Source organism: Aptenodytes patagonicus, chromosome Z, assembly GCF_965638725.1.
Source record: "Aptenodytes patagonicus chromosome Z, bAptPat1.pri.cur, whole genome shotgun sequence".
In the NCBI taxonomy this organism is placed as follows: domain Eukaryota; kingdom Metazoa; phylum Chordata; class Aves; order Sphenisciformes; family Spheniscidae; genus Aptenodytes; species Aptenodytes patagonicus.
Window position 1 is genome coordinate 11,885,926 of NC_134982.1, and position 20,389 is coordinate 11,906,314.

At 43.3% G+C, this 20,389-nt stretch overlaps 1 protein-coding gene across 6 annotated transcripts in view; it reads left to right on the plus strand.

The window, feature by feature from the left end:
* The window catches only part of UNC13B (unc-13 homolog B), a 227,334-nt gene that overhangs the window by 149,173 nt on the left and 57,772 nt on the right, over positions 1 to 20,389 (plus strand). For all 6 annotated transcript variants that reach the window (XM_076362991.1, XM_076362992.1, XM_076362986.1 and 3 more), the window contains 6 exons: positions 2,376 to 2,603; positions 2,901 to 3,042; positions 14,713 to 14,882; positions 15,712 to 15,827; positions 17,691 to 17,854; positions 20,092 to 20,242. In XM_076362991.1, the coding sequence (XP_076219106.1) occupies positions 2,376 to 2,603; positions 2,901 to 3,042; positions 14,713 to 14,882; positions 15,712 to 15,827; positions 17,691 to 17,854; positions 20,092 to 20,242 (971 nt within the window). The remainder of the gene's footprint in view (positions 1 to 2,375; positions 2,604 to 2,900; positions 3,043 to 14,712; positions 14,883 to 15,711; positions 15,828 to 17,690; positions 17,855 to 20,091; positions 20,243 to 20,389) is intronic.

The window sequence follows — 20,389 nt, forward strand, 5'->3', positions numbered from 1 at the left end:
TTCTGAAATAGAGCACTCCGCTCATGCAGAACGTGAAGTCTTAATGTTTGAATTTGGTTCTTAATTTCCTTAAAGTCAGAAAGGTCAGGGCAGGGTTGGTTTCTTTGGATCACTACAGATTTCAGAATTCCAGCTAGGAAAGGCAAATTGTTCCGTTTGGCCTTTCCTGATTTCCCAATAATTTTCTGTAGCTCTGCATATACTGAGTAGAGTCTACCTTCATCCCCAGAAGACCTAGTTCTGTTAAAGCTGAATAGCACTTCTAATCTGAAGTTCAAAGTATAGCCCCTGGTATCATTTTGGTTTCATATTCCTTTAATAAATGGTGGGTCTACAGCTGGATGATTGCCTGATACAAGACATCACTTTGGGTGGTGCTAGTTCTTCATCACTGGAGCGTAGAGACAGCAGGGACTGTGTAATTAATTCCAGTATTTTGATTTCATTTCATCTTAAGCCAACAATAGGAAACTCTGGGGCAGATAATTGTACTAAATGAAATACTGAACATCAAGCCTCTAGCAAGTAAAATGAAAAAAATAACTAGCAGGTAATGCGGAGTTACGGCTTGTTTTATACCCAGGTCTTTAATAGCATGCCTTGGTATGCAGTGTCTTTAATGAACTTCTGAAACTTCAGCGGTCATAGTCTGTTCCAAACTGTGTTTTTATTCTTTTGGTTTGGATGGTGGAAGTTATAATTGAGTTTTGTTTCTTACTGAAGTGAATTTAGTAACGGTGAAAGGTGTTAGACTGAAGGCCCTAGAAATGGATGTCTTCAGGCAGCATTAGTCACTAAGCACCCTGCTGAGCCTGCTAACAAAGTTGCCTGTTATGTTGTACTGCTGGGGGTCCTTTATGTGTGTGTTCATAGAACTTTATTCATATTTGGTCACTGCCTGCTGAAACTGTTTCATATGCAAAAGTGTAATACCTCATACTAAAGGTGCTCCAGATACCATATTTGCCCACTTCTTCCAGAAGAAAACAGTTTTATGTATCTTCGTGATTGATGACTCCCTTTGCACATACTTGCACCTGCTTTAATGCATATTTTAAAGGTAATTTAATATTTGGTGAACACCTGGATGAAGATAATTTTTCTAGGACAAAGCCTACTTTACTTAAACTATCCCAGAAAAGAAAAACAAGCAAAAGCATATTAAACGAAACAGAAATGTTACGATTGAATGTGTTCACAGGACTTTTGTACTGGTTTAACTTAATCTGATTTAAGATCATAACTTGAAATCACTGCAGACTGCATGCAGAGAGACTGTGTGCAATCTTGAGTTCCTGCTTTTCATTTCATGCCCTGGCTTGTCTGCCCTGTTAGCTCGTGTCAGTGCTTTCATTAACGCATGTCTCACATCTCACACAATAGTCAGCGGCTGAATTTTGACAGCAAACATGACTGTCAAAATTGAATAGGGAGTAGTTGGTTGTGGGAGCGTTCTTATCTCATGATTATATGAACTTCAAATTTTGTAAGAGGTATGCAAGTGACCAGAGGCCTCTCTTTTTCCAGTTACAGTTAAGTACCTATGCAGTACAAACCCCTACACCTGGCTCTTGTGATTCCAGCCGCTAGATACTGTACTAGTGCCCCATTATTATGATGGCCCAAGGTTTTAACTGTTGAATTTGCTGCCTTACAGGTATTTGTTATAGTTACTATGCCTATGCAATTCTAAGAATGGATTATTTGAGTTGTCTCCTTACAAACTGGTAAAATAGAGTGGGATTCAGAGAGGCATTTTGGATGCCTTCAGCTTGATGCCTGATCCAAACAGGGTGGTTCCTGGCAGAAGAATGGGACATAGATTGTGCAGTGACTCTGTGCTGAATGGGGAGTCCTGTGGCGCACGTCAGTAGGAAATACTGACCGTGTTGGCCCATCTGAACTTCTGCTCTTCTGTGGCGCAGAGGTGCGGCACTGAGACAAGCTCACAGATACTATTTGTAATGGAGGGCCTATGTCCTCTTCTTAGCACTTGCCCAAGCAGGGATTTATTTATTCAAAGCAACATGATGAGAGGAGGGGTCATGATGGTATCTGCTGTTACAAGTAAGAACCTCATTTCTGCGTCTTCCTCAGCTGCAGGGGTATTGAACTCAAGCCTGTTGTCAGGAGAGCAACCTGGTCCCAGGTTATGGAGGAGTCTGGGCACCCCATTATAACCTCCCATCTCCAAGTGGTCCAGATTCTCTTGTGTGTATGTTGAAATGGGGGGGGGTGTCTGATCGTAAAAGTCAATAGCAAGAGCCATCATGTGGAGGGTAACTCATGGCTTTGGTCCTGCTGTCCAGATTCAGTGAAACGTGACTTTGTGTTTGTCTATTTGTGATGAGCATCGTGTACTTTCTGGTGCATAGGAGCAGCGGAGAAGAGCTCGAAGCATGGAGCTGAAGACCGAACCCAGAATTTCATCATGGCCATGAAGGATCGCATGAAAATCCGGGAGCGGAACAAGCCAGAGATCTTTGATTTGATCAGAGATGTGTTCTGTGAGAGCAAATTGACACATGCTCAGCAGATGAAGACAGTGAAGCAGAGCGTGCTTGATGGCACCTCAAAATGGTCAGCAAAGATCACGATCACGGGTGAGTGAGGGAGGCGTGGATTCTCTTGGCCTTGCTTGGGAGCCTAAGGTAAGAGAGAGTTGGTGTGAAGCTAGAGAAAGCAGAGAGGAAGGACTTCTCTGTCCTGTGTCTCTTTCTGCTCAGTGTACAGGTAGCAGGTGGAGATACTCCTACTCCAGGCACTGTAGTGCACCACGAGCTGAGGCTTATCAGAAGAGCTCTCATGAGTGATACTCCTGTTTATCTGGCCATTCTGAGCTGCTGCTTCACATGGTGTCTTATTGCACGGTGGTGGTAACCCTTCTCTTTTCCTTCCAGTGGTGTGTGCTCAGGGTCTGCAGGCCAAAGACAAGACTGGGTCCAGTGATCCATATGTAACCGTTCAAGTGGGTAAAACAAAGAAGAGGACAAAAACGATTTTTGGGAATCTGAACCCTGTTTGGGAAGAGAAGTTTTACTTGTAAGTGCTATTAGAAGGACTCAGCCCCATTTTGCCTGTTTGTACGTTCTGTGCTTCCACAGCTATGTATTCTCTATCAGTATGCGTTCCCACACCACCTGTAATGTATGATGGTTTCATTTCTGCTCAGCATTGTGTGTGTGTGTGTCTGGAGGGTTGATGTCTTTAACAATGTATGTAGTGCACACCTGTCCATTTAATCTGTCTTGTATATGCATAAAATGTATGCTCTGTGAACACTTTTATATTGATGTTTCTAGAGAAAGCTAAATAGAAAGGAAAATCTTTAACTCAGCAACTTTTGTTCCTGGCTAATAGACATACTTTCAAAATTCTTTGTAATAGAAAAGAGTAAAGTTTGTATAAGAAAGTAAAGTTTGTATGAAAGACTAAGCAAACTTCCTGTGACCTATTGCTGTGACCTGCTACTGGTGTTTGACCAACTAAAGGTTAAAGGTAGTAAGTTGTCTGTCACTTGTCTGTGGCACTACCAGTCTTCCCTTTTAATTCTGGAAAATCAAGGTAACAATAACTCGAGGGATTATCTGCTTTCAAGATGAGCGATGTATCCATGTCTGAATTAAAAGCAAAGTCTGGAGGCACAATTCTTTAGATATCAAGTACTCTCAGAAGGCTGAAGAATGTATTATTCCATCCTGCTTTTATTGAATAAGTAAACAGTACCCTTAATTTATTACTGAACATGTTATAAAACAAAAAGGAGACGTGAAATCCAGGAAGCAAGTGTTTTCTGAAGATTCTGGATGATCTCATTCAACCTCAAACATCTTTATTTCCTTTAATGTGTAAGCTCTTCCCTTGTTCCTTTTCTCCCTTTCCTTTTTTTTCTTCCCTATTTTTTCCTAAACTGCTCGGGGGAGCGCTCTCTGCAAACTGAAATTTGTGTGTTAAAATCAGGCTTATATCAGCCCAGCTTTGTCTTTACAATGCACAGTACAAACAAAATTATTTTTAAAGTAGTTTTGAGCTACTCATTAATGTCAGAAAAATCTTGGTGCTATTTTGAGCAAGTAAGCTGTTGGCTTTATTCTTAGTTTAGTCCAAGGTAACATTACTGCTTGGTAAGTAGTAAGTATGCTTAGGTGCCATTTGGATAACTCTAGTCACAATAGCAGTAAGTCTGTGTGGGAGCTTTAAGGACCTTGATTTACCATGCCAAGTAGTTACCATGGTATTTGCAGTGTGTTCCCTTCTAATTTTAGGAGCTTCAACAAATACTGTGTTTAAAGATAGATAGCACAACGTGATAAATGTCACAGTTTTAACCGTGCCACTGTTTAGATTTTATCGCCATGTCTGTGATTCAGCAGATAATATGCTGTTGGGCGTTAGAGTTGATGCCACTTTCTGTCTTGCCTATGTCTAGGTGGTTGTTTTAATTGCCTTGAAATAGCAGGAGGAAATGAAGGAAATGAGCACAGTGCCCAGATTGATGTCAGGAGAGCATTCGGTACTGGAATCAAGGTGTTGTTTCATTAGCAGATGTCAAAGCTCACCTTATGCTGGATGAGGAGAGAGTCATTTAGAAGTGTATGCAGCACTGGTCTTTTACACGCCCATCTTCCTCTTTTTGCACTTATGGATCTTTTTTCAGCTTCCAACTCTTAAAATTTATGAAATTTTCTACCCTGTAATCAAATGGAAATTTAAACCAACATATGCAGGCCAAAAATACCCATTACATACCAAGCTTTTTTAGAAGAGATTGTCAGGAGAATCAAGAGATTGTCAAATTTAAAGGGTTGTGGGGGGCTGTTTGTTTCTTAGAATGAAGTTAATTTGTTACAGTGGTAGAAAGGTAGAAAGCCTACCTGGCAGTAGGTGTGTGACAAGTTTGGTGTTCAAAATGCTTAAACATTTTAATGGGCGCAAGATACGTGAGTAGAGAGGTCAGGTCAGTAACTAATGTGTGGGTTAGCAATTGCTGCTCCTTTTCTGTTTGGCTTGTTGGACAGCCTTGTTTGTAGCTGGTGTTCGTTAGGTGCCCCGTGTCTGTTATACGATCACAATTCCGTGTCTTTTCAAAGGTTAGACACTGAGCCAGAAATCTGTGTGCATCAGTCATTATAATTATAGCACTGTTATTGTAATCCATGGCATGAATTGAGGCAAACTGTACAGCTGAGTGATACAATTCTTTCTACAGACTCCGTATAAGTTTATTAAAAGCAGCTTAAACAAGTTTTAAAGTTTTTAAGGCTGCAGTAACCTATTTCAGATAATTTTTCTGTGCTTATTTACAGTGATGGATGGAAAAGTATATTAACTTAAATACCTCTCCTTAAATATGACTTTGGTAATTTTCTATATATTTTCAGAAAAAAATGTTGTGGTAGTCTTGACCCAATTTGGAAGTCCAGATTTAGAACTGTATTTTAGAAAAAAGAATGTTGAAAACACTTCAGGTTTCCATTATAAGCACTATTTAGGTCACTACTAGCCTGTGTCAGTATAGGCATCTGCTTAGATTAATGACCAGTTCTTGGAGCATATTCATCTTGTCTGAGCAAGTGATTGCAGGTCATGTTTCTTTCTGAAAATTATCTCTTTGTATATTTGCATCTTTAGCTTTAGGAAACGTGTTGTTATAGAGAGATTTTTTGTATCTTTCATTGGAGTTTGAAGACCTATGAAAATAGAAGCATTTGATCTTTCTGCTCAGTGCAAAGTTTTGCAGGCTTGATGCATATATGGTGCTTGGCAGGAGGAAGCTTGATGGGGGACGCCAGCCATTGCTGCAATACAGAAATGTTGTTCTGTGAGCAAGGAAGCCTGCTTCCCTTGCTTTACATCCCATTCCCCCTCTGCAGTAATCCCAAATCCCTTTCCTATAGCTGTGATGAGCAGGCTTATAGGTAGCCTCCTTGCTTTGCCCTGTATATTTCTCCTCTGTGCCCTCAGCTCTCTTCCCTTGCCCTCGACTCTGGCTGGAGAGAAGGCAGCACATGTCCTACCTCCAGTTGGTTCTGAGTTGTCTGGATCAGTTCCTACATGAGAGCCAGGTGGCTGCAGACTTTCCAAGGATGGCAGCTGGTATGGGTTTCTCTTCTCCATTTAGCTGTAATTTTTTCACAAAACTTGTGGGAACGTGGAAGCTTTCATAACAAGTCTGCGTAACTCTCATTTCCCTAGGAAACAGCCCAGTAATATTAGAGGGAAGATATTTTTGCACTGTTCAATGCAATTAGAACAGGACATTAATTTCCCATTTAGGCATGTTTTAGACTGTCAGTAGAAAATACAGGCTTCCTAGAATCTTTGACTGAAGCTGAGCATCCACTTGAACGGGTTACAATGGCAGACAGTGTTTAGGAGAATAAACTTTTGACCGCAGGACAGAGTTTCCATTTTAAAGGGAGAGCCCTGGGCTCGGTTGGAGGCTGCTAGTCTGTACCTTTTTTTTCAGGAAGTGCCCCAGTCTTCAGTGGGGCGTGAGCACTAGAATGTACTGGATTCAAACAGAACTTTGCTGTTTTTCTTGGCCTAGGCACAAAATGACTCATTCATTTTACAGTAATATCCCCTTGAAGTTGTATTGTCTGAGTACAGCTGTGTCTGAAGCTTGAATGGTGGGGTGTGAAATCATTGCCTGGAACAGATTACATTGTCACTGAACAGTTTGCAAGAGGCATGTTTATTCTCTCTCACTGCAGAAGAGTAACTGAGTTAAAATAAATGCAGTGCCTCCTGCTAGCAGATAATCAATATTGTACTAGGGCATGCAGAGCCCCACGTGATACGCATTCCTCTTAATCCTTTGGGAATGGTGCTGTTGCATAGCTAACCACTGGGTTGTCACCCAAAAGCTTCTATTCGGTTCCTCAATTTTCCTTTCAGCTGCTGAGCCTGTTAATCAAGCTCAGCATCTTTCACTTACCTCTGTGGTTATATGTGACTGCTCCAGAGCTCTTTTTTGGACTTCCCCTTCTGAGACCACTGTGTTTATAAATGTCACTGTAACTCTGCACCCTCAGCCTCCCTTCACTGCATGGCAGGGGCCGTTCAGTTTGTCTTCCTTTCTTTATTCTCCAGGTACTGCATATGCTGAAACTGGCACTCTGATAAAATCTCGCTTGTTTCCCTGCTCAGTTACCAATGTGAAACTTACATTTGAAAGCAGAGTTTTGATTCATTGTGGCAAGTGCCTGTTGGGAAGCTGAGTTAACGTAGCTAAATATGTAATGCTCAGAATCACTTTATCTGCTCTTTGTAGTTAGGAGAGCCGTACCATTAGTTTGTCAGTCAGTGTTGTAGCATCGGGTAACAGCATAATGATTGTACTTGTTCCCCTAAGAGAGCTTCATGCTAGCAAGAACAGAAAACTAATTTCTTTGTTCTTAGACAGCAACAGCTGGATCTCAGGGCATATTATTGTTCTGTTGTGCTTAACATCTAAGCTGCTAAGGATTTTAGCTTTGTTCTCTTACCACTCTGATTTTGCCTTCCGTGTTTTCTCCACTGTCCTTTTTTCTCCCCGATAGAAGACACTTGGCATTGTTTAGAAATTAACCTGTCCTGAGAAGTTTTCTGCCTTCCATTCCCATTGAGGTTGGCCACGACACAGCTGCCAGTTGGACCCTGCCATGTCAAGACACTTCATTTGAACCACATCTGAATCACCCTGCTTTTTCAGCCAGACCATTTCCCATAGGCAACCTTTTTTCTGCTCTCTCTGTGTATGTTGTTACAATTCTCTACTGGGCTTTCTCATACTGGTTGCTACAACTACTCCTTCCTTTCTCATTTTCCAGAAAATCACTTTGCTTTTTTTTTGAAGCTTTGCTCCTCAGAAGCAAAACTTTCCTGCTAAAATGATCACAGGTCCTAAAGTCTTGCTGATCTGTTCTCTCCTGTGCATTTTCCCACCTCCTACACTCTCATCCATTATTTCTGCAAGCAGCTCTGCACTTTCTTTCTCTCTCTACCATTGCATGAAATGTCCCCTGCACTGGACTGTGAAACTTTACAGGCCCTTCTTGAGAGCTGCACCTGCCGTAGTGCAGAAGGGAAACTGCTCACAGAATATCGCCATATAGATATTCACTAGACTCTCTGAACCATAAATATTTTTTTAATATCAAAACACAACAAAACTATTTAATTCTGGGCTTGACTGACCTACTTTTAAATCTGCAAAATATTGTTGCTGCCTCTGCTCCCTCACTTCCATTGTTCGTTCTTGCTACATCTACTTGTTGCTTTTTGTCTTTATTAGCCTGTCAGCTCTACAAGGCAGGAGCTGTCTTCTGCTCCGGGAGCTGCCAAGCACAGTGGAGTCCTGGCTGTATTTGGGGCCCCTGGGCTCTCCTGTTCCTCAAGCAGAAAATACAAGAAAACAACATAATTTAAGGAAACATCTTTATGTAAAATGGGCATGTTGATTGATAGGGTTGTGTTGGCGTCCCACTTCTCTAGTCTACACAGTGCATTTTAGAGATGCACACTCTAGGTCTCACTGCAGCATTAGTGGAATGAAACTGAAGGCTTGGTGTGTCCTGCACGGTTAACATGTTGATAACACCTTTCCTGAACATGTTGATAACACCTTTCCTGAGATGAGAAATGGATTGGGAAGAAATGTTCATGCGGATGTGATACAAACGGACCTTCACCCTTATGGGTATTTGCCAGACCCTGTCTTCATGAGTGTAGGTTCAGCAACATGAGCTTATGGTGTTGAAGTTATAGGTTTTCAATTTGGCACTCTCCATGCTTTAAACTTACGATCTTTACTGTGGGTAGAGATCATTTTGTGAACTGCTGGACACACAGTTTTATAGGTATACCTTTGTATCTCTTATGGCAGAACTTTTGCAAACTTTCAGTGTTGCCACAACTCAACAATGCTTATGACTTTGTCTTTAGTGTTCCTGTGGAGATTAAGTAACAGTCCTGCAGATGTTAGAACAAGCAGCAAATGATTAGCAAATTCAGCACAAACGTCATTAGGTTTTTTGCTTCAAAGTATGAATCACTGGCTCAAAAGTGGTGTTCCGGTCATTTTTAGACACTTCTCCTTTTTCTTTCTTTCCACTTTTTGGAGGAGATGAGGCACATGCAGTACTCTGTCGCAGACCCCTGACATCATCTGAGCCAGTTTGGGCCAACCTTTACATGGGCAGAGGTCTCGGAACTAAGAATCACTTTCTACATCTTTTTTGCAGAAGTGGAAGCTAGATTAGAAGGATACAAATTACTGACTTCATTGTGGGAGGCACTATAATGTAAATTCAGCAGTTGCCTGTTCTATTTAGCCACCAATATATCAGTTAGCGTGTGTGTGGGCATGCCACTGTGTGTACGGATCAGAATTAACTACAGCTTCGTGTGCTCGCGTGCTTCCCCTCAGCCTAGTTGCTAGCTGGGCATGGGAAAAGGGCAGAGTATTGGCAGCGCAGGGGATGTGTGTGGGGAATTGGTGGTTTGGGGTTGGGTAAGGCCAAAGGGGAACGTTGCAGAAGAGATGGAGGTAGAGAGTGGGATAGAGTGCAAGTCAGCAGAACCAGGCTCAGCTGCTTCCACTGCTCCTGCAACCACTGGCTTCAGGCAGAAAAACTTCATGGAAAAAATTAACAATTTATTTGATTTTAATTTTTCTTAAAGATTTGGTGTGCTGTTTCCTGAAAACATTACTTTATTTGGTAGCTTGAAGTGTAAAAGTAAGTTCTTTATAAAAATGGCACCACTGCAAACATCAGGACAATATGGATATAAAAGAAAAAGACAATTTCTGAGCCACGTACAAAGGGAACCTGGTTTCCAGTCTCTCGCACTCTGAAATGGGCCTGAAAGTATTCGGTAGTTTCTTCCTGTTGTGGTTTACCCTCAGTCGGCAACTGAGCACAACACAGCTGCTCGCTCACTCCCCCCAGCCCTGGTGGGATGGGGGAGAGAATCGGAAGAGTGGAAGTGAGAAAACTCGTGGGTTGAGATAAAAACAGTTTAATAATTGAAATAGATTAAAATACTACTACTGATAATAATGATAATAAGAATATACAAAGCAAGTGATGCACGATGCAATTGCTCACCACCCGCTGACCGATGCCCAGCCAGTCCCCAAGCAGCGGCCCCCCCGGCCAGCTTCCCCCAGTTTATGTACTGAGCATGACGTCCCATGGTATGGAATGTCCCTTTGGGCAGTTTGGGTCAGCTGTCCTGGCTGTGCCCCCTCCCAGCTCCTTGTGCACCTCCAGCCTTCTCAGTCGGTAGAGCATGGGAAGCTGAAAAGTCCTTGACTAGTGTAAGCACTGCTCAGCAACAATTGAAACATCAGTTTATCAACCGATATCAACATTATTCTCATCCTGAATCCAAACCACAGCACTGTACCAGCTACTAGGAAGAAGATGAACTCTATCCCAGCCAAAATCAGGACACTTCTTTGCAGTGGGACCACAGAGTGTTTCTTCTCTCTTTGTCCTCTTGGGAAAGCTGGGGGAGCTGAGCTGTGGGAGACTGGATGGATGTTATGTGTGCACACAGTGAAATCAAGCTTCAAAAAAAACATAGCGAGAAGTGGGGCAGGCATCTTTAGAAATGTACCGATTCCTGTATTAATGAAGGGGAAAGTTTCTAGCAGCAGAGCTTGTTAGCCACAGTCTTAGGAGTCGTGATGCTGTCACAAATTGGAAGCTATTTCTCAGTAGTTAGAAAGCCTGTTATCAGTTAGCAAGCCCAAGTCCCCCAGTATTCATGGGTCTGTTTTGGGGTGCTCTCTGGAAGGTGAACTGGTGTTCACACAGCTGTCTTGCTTCACCAAAAGCAAGGACTGTGGTTCCTACAGACTTAGATGGTGATATTTTATGGGTAAGCCACCAGCCCAAGGCTTTCAGCTGCTGTGAGTGAGTGATAAGGCTCACTCTCTAGCATGGGAGCAGCATAAGGAATACGAATTGAGCAGTCTCTTAAAAACAACAGAGAAAAGTGTGGTAATATAAAAGCTTCAGTAGCTCAGTAAATGCTACTGGAAAGTTTCCTGTAGCACTTAGTAGTGAGTTATGCTGCTGTAGCCAAGTGAAGGATGATAGCCAGCCACTCCAGGAGCATGGGATGATGCATGTGGTACCGCCTAAGGTAGATTAAAGTCTAAACAGTGAAATGTTTTCCTGAAGGAAAGAGCAGTTTTTGACCATTGGTAGCAAAGAAACAAGATCAAAGCAGTCCTAATGAGGAACTGGCGTGCCAGAAGGTGAGGTCTGAAGGAGTCAGGAGCTAGCTTGCTGGTGCTTTGTCAGTGGCACTGTGTGCCAATCTGCCTTTTTAGGCACCCATGTACTTCTGAACATTGAGCCTCTATGGTACTACCAGGATGTACATTAGTGCACCATGTCAGGAACAGAGGATTTCTTTTGCATGCTTATGCTGTGCTGCTGGTAGATACGGCAATGCACTCAGGTAAATTTGAGAGCTACAAAGGGCAGCAGTCCAAGCGTTCCCTGCTTGTGAACGCTTGCTGCATGGTTTTGTTAAAGGAAGACATCCTTGAAGTAGTGGAGGAGGAAGGGGAGAATAAAGGCAGGAGAGAAACATTGAACCTTCTTTCTTCTGAACTCTAAATACAGCTTTGATTGCACAGCAAGGGCAGGGAGCAATGATGTCTCTGCCTGTGATCAGAACTGCCTGGAATTACCTCTAACTTTCTCCATATAATTCCCAGCTATTCCTCTGTGCTGGAAAAATTGGTAGGAGCTGCATGGATGTCTGTTAAGCAGTCCTGAATCACAATAGTGGCAATAGAAGCCCAAATGATTTGTTGGTAGGGAGAATGCAAATACCAGTCACTGCCACATCTTACTGACCGGGCCTAGCAGATATCCTCTGACCCATTTCTTCCTTCTCCCTGTTGCTTAGCAACAGATGCAGCATGTTAAAGTTAAAAAGGCTGGAAAACAGGCCTTCAGCAGAAGTTGCCCATTTTCATAGGTTTTATTTCCTTGAGGGCAGACGTTTGTAGTGGTTATGGTGAGTAATCACCCTTGTCATGGTCTCATATGAGCATTCAAAATGCTTTATTGTATTGCATGCCCTGTAAATCAGCAGAGCTCTTATAATAAGGTTCTTCTACCCACTTCTGACATCCAGGAGCCTGTTTGTATCTACAAAAGGTATCTGAGCACCTAAAAAGATGGGGAGGCTGCAAATTCTGCCTGTGCATTGAGCTGGAGGGTACTGATTCAGCAAACAGTAAACTGCTTTTTTTTAATGGAAAAGTCTTTACTGGTCTGCCCAGAGCGCAAAGTATCAGTCTGAACTGTGAATAATAGACAAAATCAATTCCAGTAATTAAATACCAACTTTGTAACTGCTGTATCCCACCCTTTCCTCCCAGCATTTGTATCATCTGATTGTAATGTATTGTACATTAATACACTACTGCTTTGTGACTATCTTGAAGTAAGAGAGCTATGTCCACCTGAGCTATTTATCTTTTATTAGAAAACAGCATGAAGGGTGTTTGTCATGGGCCTTGACTGTGCTATCCTAGATACTGCACATGCATAAGCACAAGTAGTCTTTAGTGCCTACAGCTGAACAGAAGATCGTTGATGGCCGAGCCCAAAGAGTTGTGGTGAATGGAGTTAAATCCAGTTGGTGACCGGTCACAAGTGGTGTTCCCCAGGGCTCAGTATTGGGGCCAGTTCTGTTTAATATCTTTACCAATGTTCTGGACGAGGGGATCAAGTGCACCCTCAGTAAGTTTGCAGACGACACCAAGTTGGGCGGGAGCGTTGATCGGCTCGAGGGTAGGAAGGCTCTTGTCCTGGTTTCAGCAGGGATAGAGTTAATTTCCTTCCTAGTAGCTGGTACAGTGCTGTGTTTTGGATTTAGGGTGAGAACAATGTTGATAACTCACTGATGTTTTAGTTGTTGCTAGGTAGTGTTTACACTAGTCAAGGACTTTTCAGCTTCCCATGCTCTACTGACTGAACAGGCTGGAGGTGCACAAGAAGCTGGGAGGGGGCACAGCCAGGACAGCTGACCGAAACTGGCCAAAGGGATATTCCATACCATGTGACGTCATGCTCAGTATATAAAGCTGGGGGAAGAAGAAGGAAGGGGGGGGGATGTTTGGAGTGATGGCGTTTGTCTTCCCAAGTAACCGTTATGCGTGATGGAGCCCTGCTTTCCTGGAGATGGCTGAACACCTGCCTGCCCATGGGAAGTAGTGAATGAATTCCTTGTTTTGCTTTGCTTGCGTGTGTGGCTTTTGCTTTACCTATTAAACTGCCTTTATCTCAACCCATGAGTTTTCTCACTTTTACCCTTCCGATTCTCTCCCCCATCCCACCGGGGGGGAGTGAGCGAGCGGCTGCGTGGTGCTTAGTTGCCGGCTGAGGTTAAACCACGACAGCTCTGCAGAGGGACCTGGACAGGCTGGATCCATGGGCCAAGGCCAACTGTATGAGGGTCAACAAGGCCAAGTGCCAGGTCCTGCACTTCGGCCACAACAACCCCATGCAGCGGTACAGGCTTGGGGAAGAGTGGCTGGAAAGCTGCCTGTCGGAAAAGGACCTGGGGGTGTTGGTCGACAGCCGGCTGAACATGAGCCGGCAGTGTGCCCAGGCAGCCAAGAAGGCCAATGGCATCCTGGCCTGTATCAGAAATAGTGTGGCCAGCAGGAGGAGGGAAGTGATGGTGCCCCTGTACTCGGCCCTGGTGAGGCCGCACCTCGACTACTGTGTTCAGTTTTGGGCCCCTCACTACAAGAAGGACATCGAGGTGCTGGAGCGTGTCCAGAGAAGGGCAACGAGGCTGGTGAGGGGTCTGGAGAACAAGTCTTCTGAGGAGTGGCTGAGGGAACTGGGGTTGTTTAGCCTGGAGAAAAGGAGGCTGAGGGGAGACCTCATCGCTCTCTACAACTCCCTGAAAGGAGGTTGTAGCGAGGTGGGTGTTGGTCTCTTCTCCCAAGTAACAAGCGATAGGATGAGAGGAAATGGCCTCAAGTTGCGCCAGGGGAGGTTTAGGTTGGGTATTAGGAAAAATTTCTTCACTGAAGGGTTATCAAGCATTGGAAGAGGCTGCCCAGGGAAGTGGTTGAGTCACTATCCCTGGAGGTATTTAAAAGACATGTAGATGTGGTGCTTAGGGACATGGTTTAGTGGTGGACTTGGCAGTGCTAGGTTAAAGTTGGACTTGATGTTCTTACAGGTCTTTTCCAGCCTAAACGACTCTATGATTGGGAGAGCTATCAGAAACCAGTGAGGTGCTCATCGGCATTTTTGGGGTGTGTAGGCTGAGTTTGCCAGCCTAGCTATCACCAGGCTTTTGTGGGCTTCACAGCAAAAGCAACAACAGTGAAGAGAATTCCCAAGTTTAGGGAGCTGCTGCTGAGAGTGAGGACGAGCAGGAGAGTCGCAGCCACTTAGCAAGTCTGAACTTGGTGGTTGTAGTCAGGGCAGGGCAGTCCTTCAGCACGCATCTGAAGTGCAGTATCTACCATGTCACAGGAGCACTTAGAGTGCACCAAAAAGTTGTTGTGTAGTTCCTATCAGATGCTCCACTTTTAAATAAATAGGCATTCGTTTACATTTTGTTTATGCATCCTTCTATGGTTGGACAAGTGGGTCAAGAGGAATGTGAAACATGTAGCATATAAACGTGGGCTGCATTGTGTGCTCTTTAACATTATGTTTGTATTGTTTGCAGTGAGTGCCATAATTCTTCTGACCGGATCAAGGTGCGAGTATGGGATGAAGATGATGACATCAAGTCTCGTGTCAAGCAGAGACTGAAACGCGAGTCGGATGATTTCCTGGGGCAGACAATCATTGAAGTCCGTACTCTGAGCGGAGAAATGGATGTGTGGTACAACCTTGGTGAGCAGGGCTTTGGGATTGAAAACATGTCACATGTTAGTCTGGTAACATTCAGCAACACTTGGGTGCATCTGGGCAGTTTGCAAGAAAGGAAAAAAAAAAAACAACCAAACCCCCACATAATTTCAAGGGGAATATGATGGTGCTGTGGAGCAGCTGCAAGGCTTTGATCCCAGTTAAAATGAAGAGAAGGAGTATAACATGTCAGAGGGTGATGGGTTTTCCCTGTCAGGCATTGGAAAGTACAATGGGTAAATGCTTGGAGCAGGTTTGGAGACATGTTTTCTGTCCTGTGCCCTTTTTTGTGCCAACACAAGCATTTTACCAGTCTCTAAGACCTGCAAGTGCACTGCACTGGGCTGGGAAGTTGTTGAGACCTTTCCAAGTGGCCAGAATAGAGTATTATAGAAAGTACTGACAAGTAACCAGATGGTGCTGAGTTGACAGGCATAGTAATAATCCTAGGAGGTCCAAAATCTTGGTAGGGACAACCAGCAATTCCCAGGAGCTCAGGACTATGATGAAGTCAGGAACAAATTCCACATTAGTCAGCCCTGTTCTCAGAAAAGGGATCTGTCCTTGGTGGTTCTAGTTCAGCTGACTGAATGCAAGGCCAGGGACCTTATAACACATTTGCTGTCAGAAGGACTGGCTTACAGTCAGTCTTTCAAAGTTTTGAAAGAAAAAAGACAGAAGTTTGCTCCATGGTGACTCTGATCAAAAGCTCAGCCTGAGCTTCCAGCAGTTTCTTTTCCAATGTTTTTACCCCAAGATGGCTGTGCTCTGAACATGAAAAATGCATGTGATTGCTGATGATTTTTCCTTCTAGAGAAGCGAACAGATAAGTCTGCAGTGTCTGGGGCTATTCGTTTGCAAATCAGCGTGGAGATCAAAGGCGAGGAGAAGGTGGCTCCGTATCATATTCAGTACACTTGCCTTCATGAGGTAAGAAGCGGGTTCAGCTCAGTCATCACCATGTCCCTTCTGTCTCTTGAAGAAGCAATTTTCTGACCTTTATTTCCTTGAAATGTTCCTCCTTGCCCTAGATGAGCTTTGTTTTCCCTGCTCTGCAGGCCTGGAAACATGCTGAATCATCAGACCTGCATTTGTCAGGAAGGCAAAGAAGGCTTTAGGCTGTCTCCCCCCGCACTGAGGGCTGGCTGGCTCGGTTTGTCGCACTGTCACAGCTGCACTGCTGTCAGGCAGAAATCATGCGTTGGTCCAACTCAGAGCCCCCCATGGGTTTAACGTGGAGAAGCCTCTGAATTTCCTTGAGTGATGTTTTCAGCATGTACTGTTCCTATGCCTTTCTTTAGAGAAGGCATATTAAAATGCTTTATTAGTAAATTCTGGTCTGGGGAAGGCTTTGACTCTGGCTGTTGAGTGATGCGGATATTGGTGTTATAAATTCTGTGCTGCTGCACTGGTGTACAGCTATGAACAGTTACTGGGGAACAGAAGATAAGCTACAGTTACTGGGTACTGACCCAACTCAGGGTTGACTAAGCTGGCCAGGCAGTGCTGCAGAAGTTGGGAGGAATCCAAAGATGACTTGTAAGAAGGACTAAAAGGAAAACCCTGTCTTGGAGAGATGCATGGTGCCCATCTATCTATCAAAGAGAAGGCAGGCGGCAGGGTCAGTCTCTAAGTGCCTGAATAAGGAAGAGTAGTCAGAGCCCCTTTCACCTGACATACGAGAATATCATGAGGTCCAGTGAGGTTTAAGCAAATTCAGATTAGAAAAGAAGGACAGATGTATCACAGAGTGGAATGTTCAGCTACGGGAACAACATGTTTATCCAGATGCTGGGCTAGATGAGCCCTGTGGTGTCTTCTGGCCTTGACAGGGAACAGGCAGATACGAAGCTTAGAAAAACATCAGTAGGCTTCTTTTAGGCTGTCTTGTGTCCTTCAATACATATTTATTGTTTGTTAATTCAGTGATGGCTTCTGTTTGGTAAGCTATTCTGGTTTTTTTCCTTCTGAACATGTGTGATCACTTGCTGCCCTTCTTTTTTACAAATATGTCTCTTAAGTATCACCTTCTTTCATTTGTGTATCATAAAATGAAGATGATTTACAGCTAGAATAATTTAATCAGGAAAAATAGTAGTGTAAAGCAGAGTCCTCTAGCTCCTAATGAGATCATTAGACTTTTGCATGCCATACTACAGGGAGGCAGCTGTCTGAAAGGCTGATGAATCTGTAAGTGACATGAATTTGAGGATTACTGAGAAACTCACTGAACTGAATGTGCAATTTCTCCATAGCAATGATAGCTGAAAGCCTTTGCAGTGTTAGATAAAGTGAAAGGTTATGTTGAATAATAATGCAAGTGTCTAGTTGTTAGGGGTGATCTTAAGGATGTCCTTTTCAGAAAAAAAAAAATCTGTTTGGACTGTTCTGCTGTATAATAATAATAATTACAAAGCTGACACAGAGCTGTTATGTCAGCTAGTTTAAATAGCTTGTCCATGTTAAGGCATTTCATTCTGAGGACAGAAATGTGTAGGTTTCAGGAGACTAACTGGTCTGTGGTTTCACTGTATTGAAGCACTCCTCTGCATCTTGCACAATGTCTGCTGGGTAAAGTTGTAGGTATGCATGCAAAAAATTCAGCTAGGAGCACTCAAGAAGAAAAGAAGGTAAAAGTAGAAAAATACATAGTGGGTAGGGGGAAAGAAAGAGGGAGGAGAGCAAAGAAATTTGTGTTAGTGCTGCCTTCTCAACAGTTCCAAGCTCTTCATGAAACTCACTTGGAGGCTTCAGCAGCCTCACATATAATTTCATTCCTGTTTTGTATTTCAGAACCTCTTTCACCATCTCACAGATGTGCAAGGGAATGGGGTGGTGAAGATCCCTGATGCCAAAGGAGATGATGCCTGGAAGGTGTATTTTGATGAGACAGCTCAAGAGATCGTGGATGAATTTGCAATGCGTTACGGCATTGAATCAATATACCAGGCCATGACGTAAGATGCGTTTCGTGTGGTCTTTAGTGCAGGCAATCAGTGTAACTAATTGATGTGACTGTTAATATTTAGAAGATGGAATGCGTTGGTAACGGAAGGCTTGGCAGTGACAGCTGCTCCTTATGGGGCTTACTGTGAGCGGGAAAAGACTGCCTGTCTCTGAATCACTGGTTTCCTCAAAGTCTAGAAATTAATGTCTGACAAAGTGCTGGAATTAAGCATCTATCCGAACAAGTTGCATGAGCACTTTTAAAACTAATTCTAAGGAATTACACCAATTTCAGTAGTGTAAATGACCATATTTTATTATTGATAGCTGAGCCATTCCTGCTTTAAGACTCTAAAATCTCTGTTTGAGCACTCTTCTGTTAAAAAGATATTGCCCAAGGATCCCGCTGAAGATTTCTGATGATGTGAGAAGGGATGAGGTTTTGTGAAAGTGTTTGCCCTACATGTGTGTTGTGGCAATTGATACAATCCTTTGAAGTCGCTAATTTCCCAGGTGCTGCTGAAGGCATTTATAGGAAGTTTGAGTAACGGAGCCACTGATTTGTCCTCTTTGGAGCTAGGCTAATGCAGTTCTTGATCTTCAAAGAGCATTTTCCTTGTCACTATACTTTTACTTGGATTTCAGATGAGCCATTCTTCCTCTTAAAGACTGATAGTGCTATACTTAGCTCATTTCTTATTTCAAATGTAATATTAAATATAGCAGAGAAGTGAAATTTTTCACGTTAGAAGCTGAAAGTTTTGGGGTCTGGGTCCTTGGATGAGTTATGATCTGTACTTATGTCACCTTGCAAGCACCTTTTCTGCATACTGATTTAAACCAAAGTGGAAAAGAATTGGAAGGTACCTCCAGAGGTCTAGTCCCTGCTTCTAACTTGGAAGTTGGACCAGACTGCTCAGGGCCTCTTTCAGTTTGTTGAAAATGTCCAAGGATGGAGGTCCACCACCACTCTGGGCTCCTGTCCTCAGGCTGTATTACTCTGGGGAAGAAATTCCTGGTTGAAATCCAAATTGGAAAATCCTGCTTTGAATTTCCTATGCTATAACTGCTGCACATTGCTGCTTATCTTTTAGTCTTCCCTCTGAAAGGATTTTGGCCTGGCTCAGTCTTCTCACTAACCCTCCCCTCTCTGCTAAGTAGTCAAGAAATTGATTAGAACCCCACTCCTCATGCCTTCTCTTCTTCAAGCTAAACAAAGCCATTTTATGTGTCTGTCTGTATTTACCAAGTGCCTAAATGACCCAGTTGGTAGATAGTTATCATGTAGCAAGCAAGTTAACATTCAGGCATCAGTATCATGTTTGTCTGAAATACTGACTTGTGAATTCCTGTGAAGTTCTCTCACTGGAGCTTTTTTGGTTATAATCATTTGTAGGTTAACTAGCACAGAAGCTAATGTCTGTGATGAGTCCCTTAGGGAGAAAGCTACATTTAGAAAATAGTTCCCAAATTTAGTTTGGGAGCTCAGTGCGGATTACTGCTTAAAAAGGACTGCTTAAAAATGGCCCAACTCTCCTGTCTGTTGGAATGAACTTTACTTGCCGTGTACCATAATATCAGAGCTCTTAAGCTCTGATATTCCTCCCCCCCCCCCCCCCCCCATGTCTAACAGATTTTCTTTGATTGATCAATCATTTCACAAGCCTGGATGCTTCTGGCATAATTTTGAGATTTCCTGCAGGAAGGTTCCTTGCACTTTAATGAGAGCAGTTAAATGGGAAAATGCAAATGAGCGTGCACGCTTCCTGCAGGCTGGAAGGGTTAGCCCTAAGGAATCACGTGTCAGTGCAGCACAGAAATATTAGCGTGTGCTCCCGCTGTGCTTGAATGCTTTCCATTTGCTGCTGCCTCATGTCACCTCAGAACCTGTGGCTACCTCAAGTGGCAGCAAATTATATAGATTTCCTTGTGTCAGGTTTGGTTCTAGGAGTTGGCATCAGGACCCAGGTTGTCACCTAAGTCACAAGCTGTTGGCAACAAATAGTTGAGAAGCTATTTTATGATCTGGAAAGGGCTGTAGTGAATTTCTCTTGTTTCGAGCATATCTGTTGTCTAGATGGCATCTTTCTGAAAAAGCTCAGAGATGCTGGAGATTTACAGAAAGGGAGAAAACATAACTTTTGTCTGTTCATGGTGCCAGCCAGCATAAGTGGGCTATTAAAGGGACAGAGTCAAGTTGTGCTACACAAAAGAGACCAGAATGACTTACAGAACTGTCCTTTTGCAGGCATTTTGCATGTCTCTCCTCTAAATACATGTGCCCAGGCGTGCCAGCTGTGATGAGCACCTTACTTGCCAATATCAATGCTTATTATGCGCACACCACTGCCTCCACAAATGTGTCTGCTTCGGACCGCTTTGCAGCCTCCAATTTTGGGGTATGTTTGCGTGTTTGGTGATGTTACAATTGGACTTCTGTAATTTGCCTACGGTGCTTCTGCCTTTCAGTAAATAACTTGTTCTGTTTAAGGAACACTAAATCTGTGAGGAGTTGGAAGCTGTGGAGCTCTTCTAGAGTAGACAAA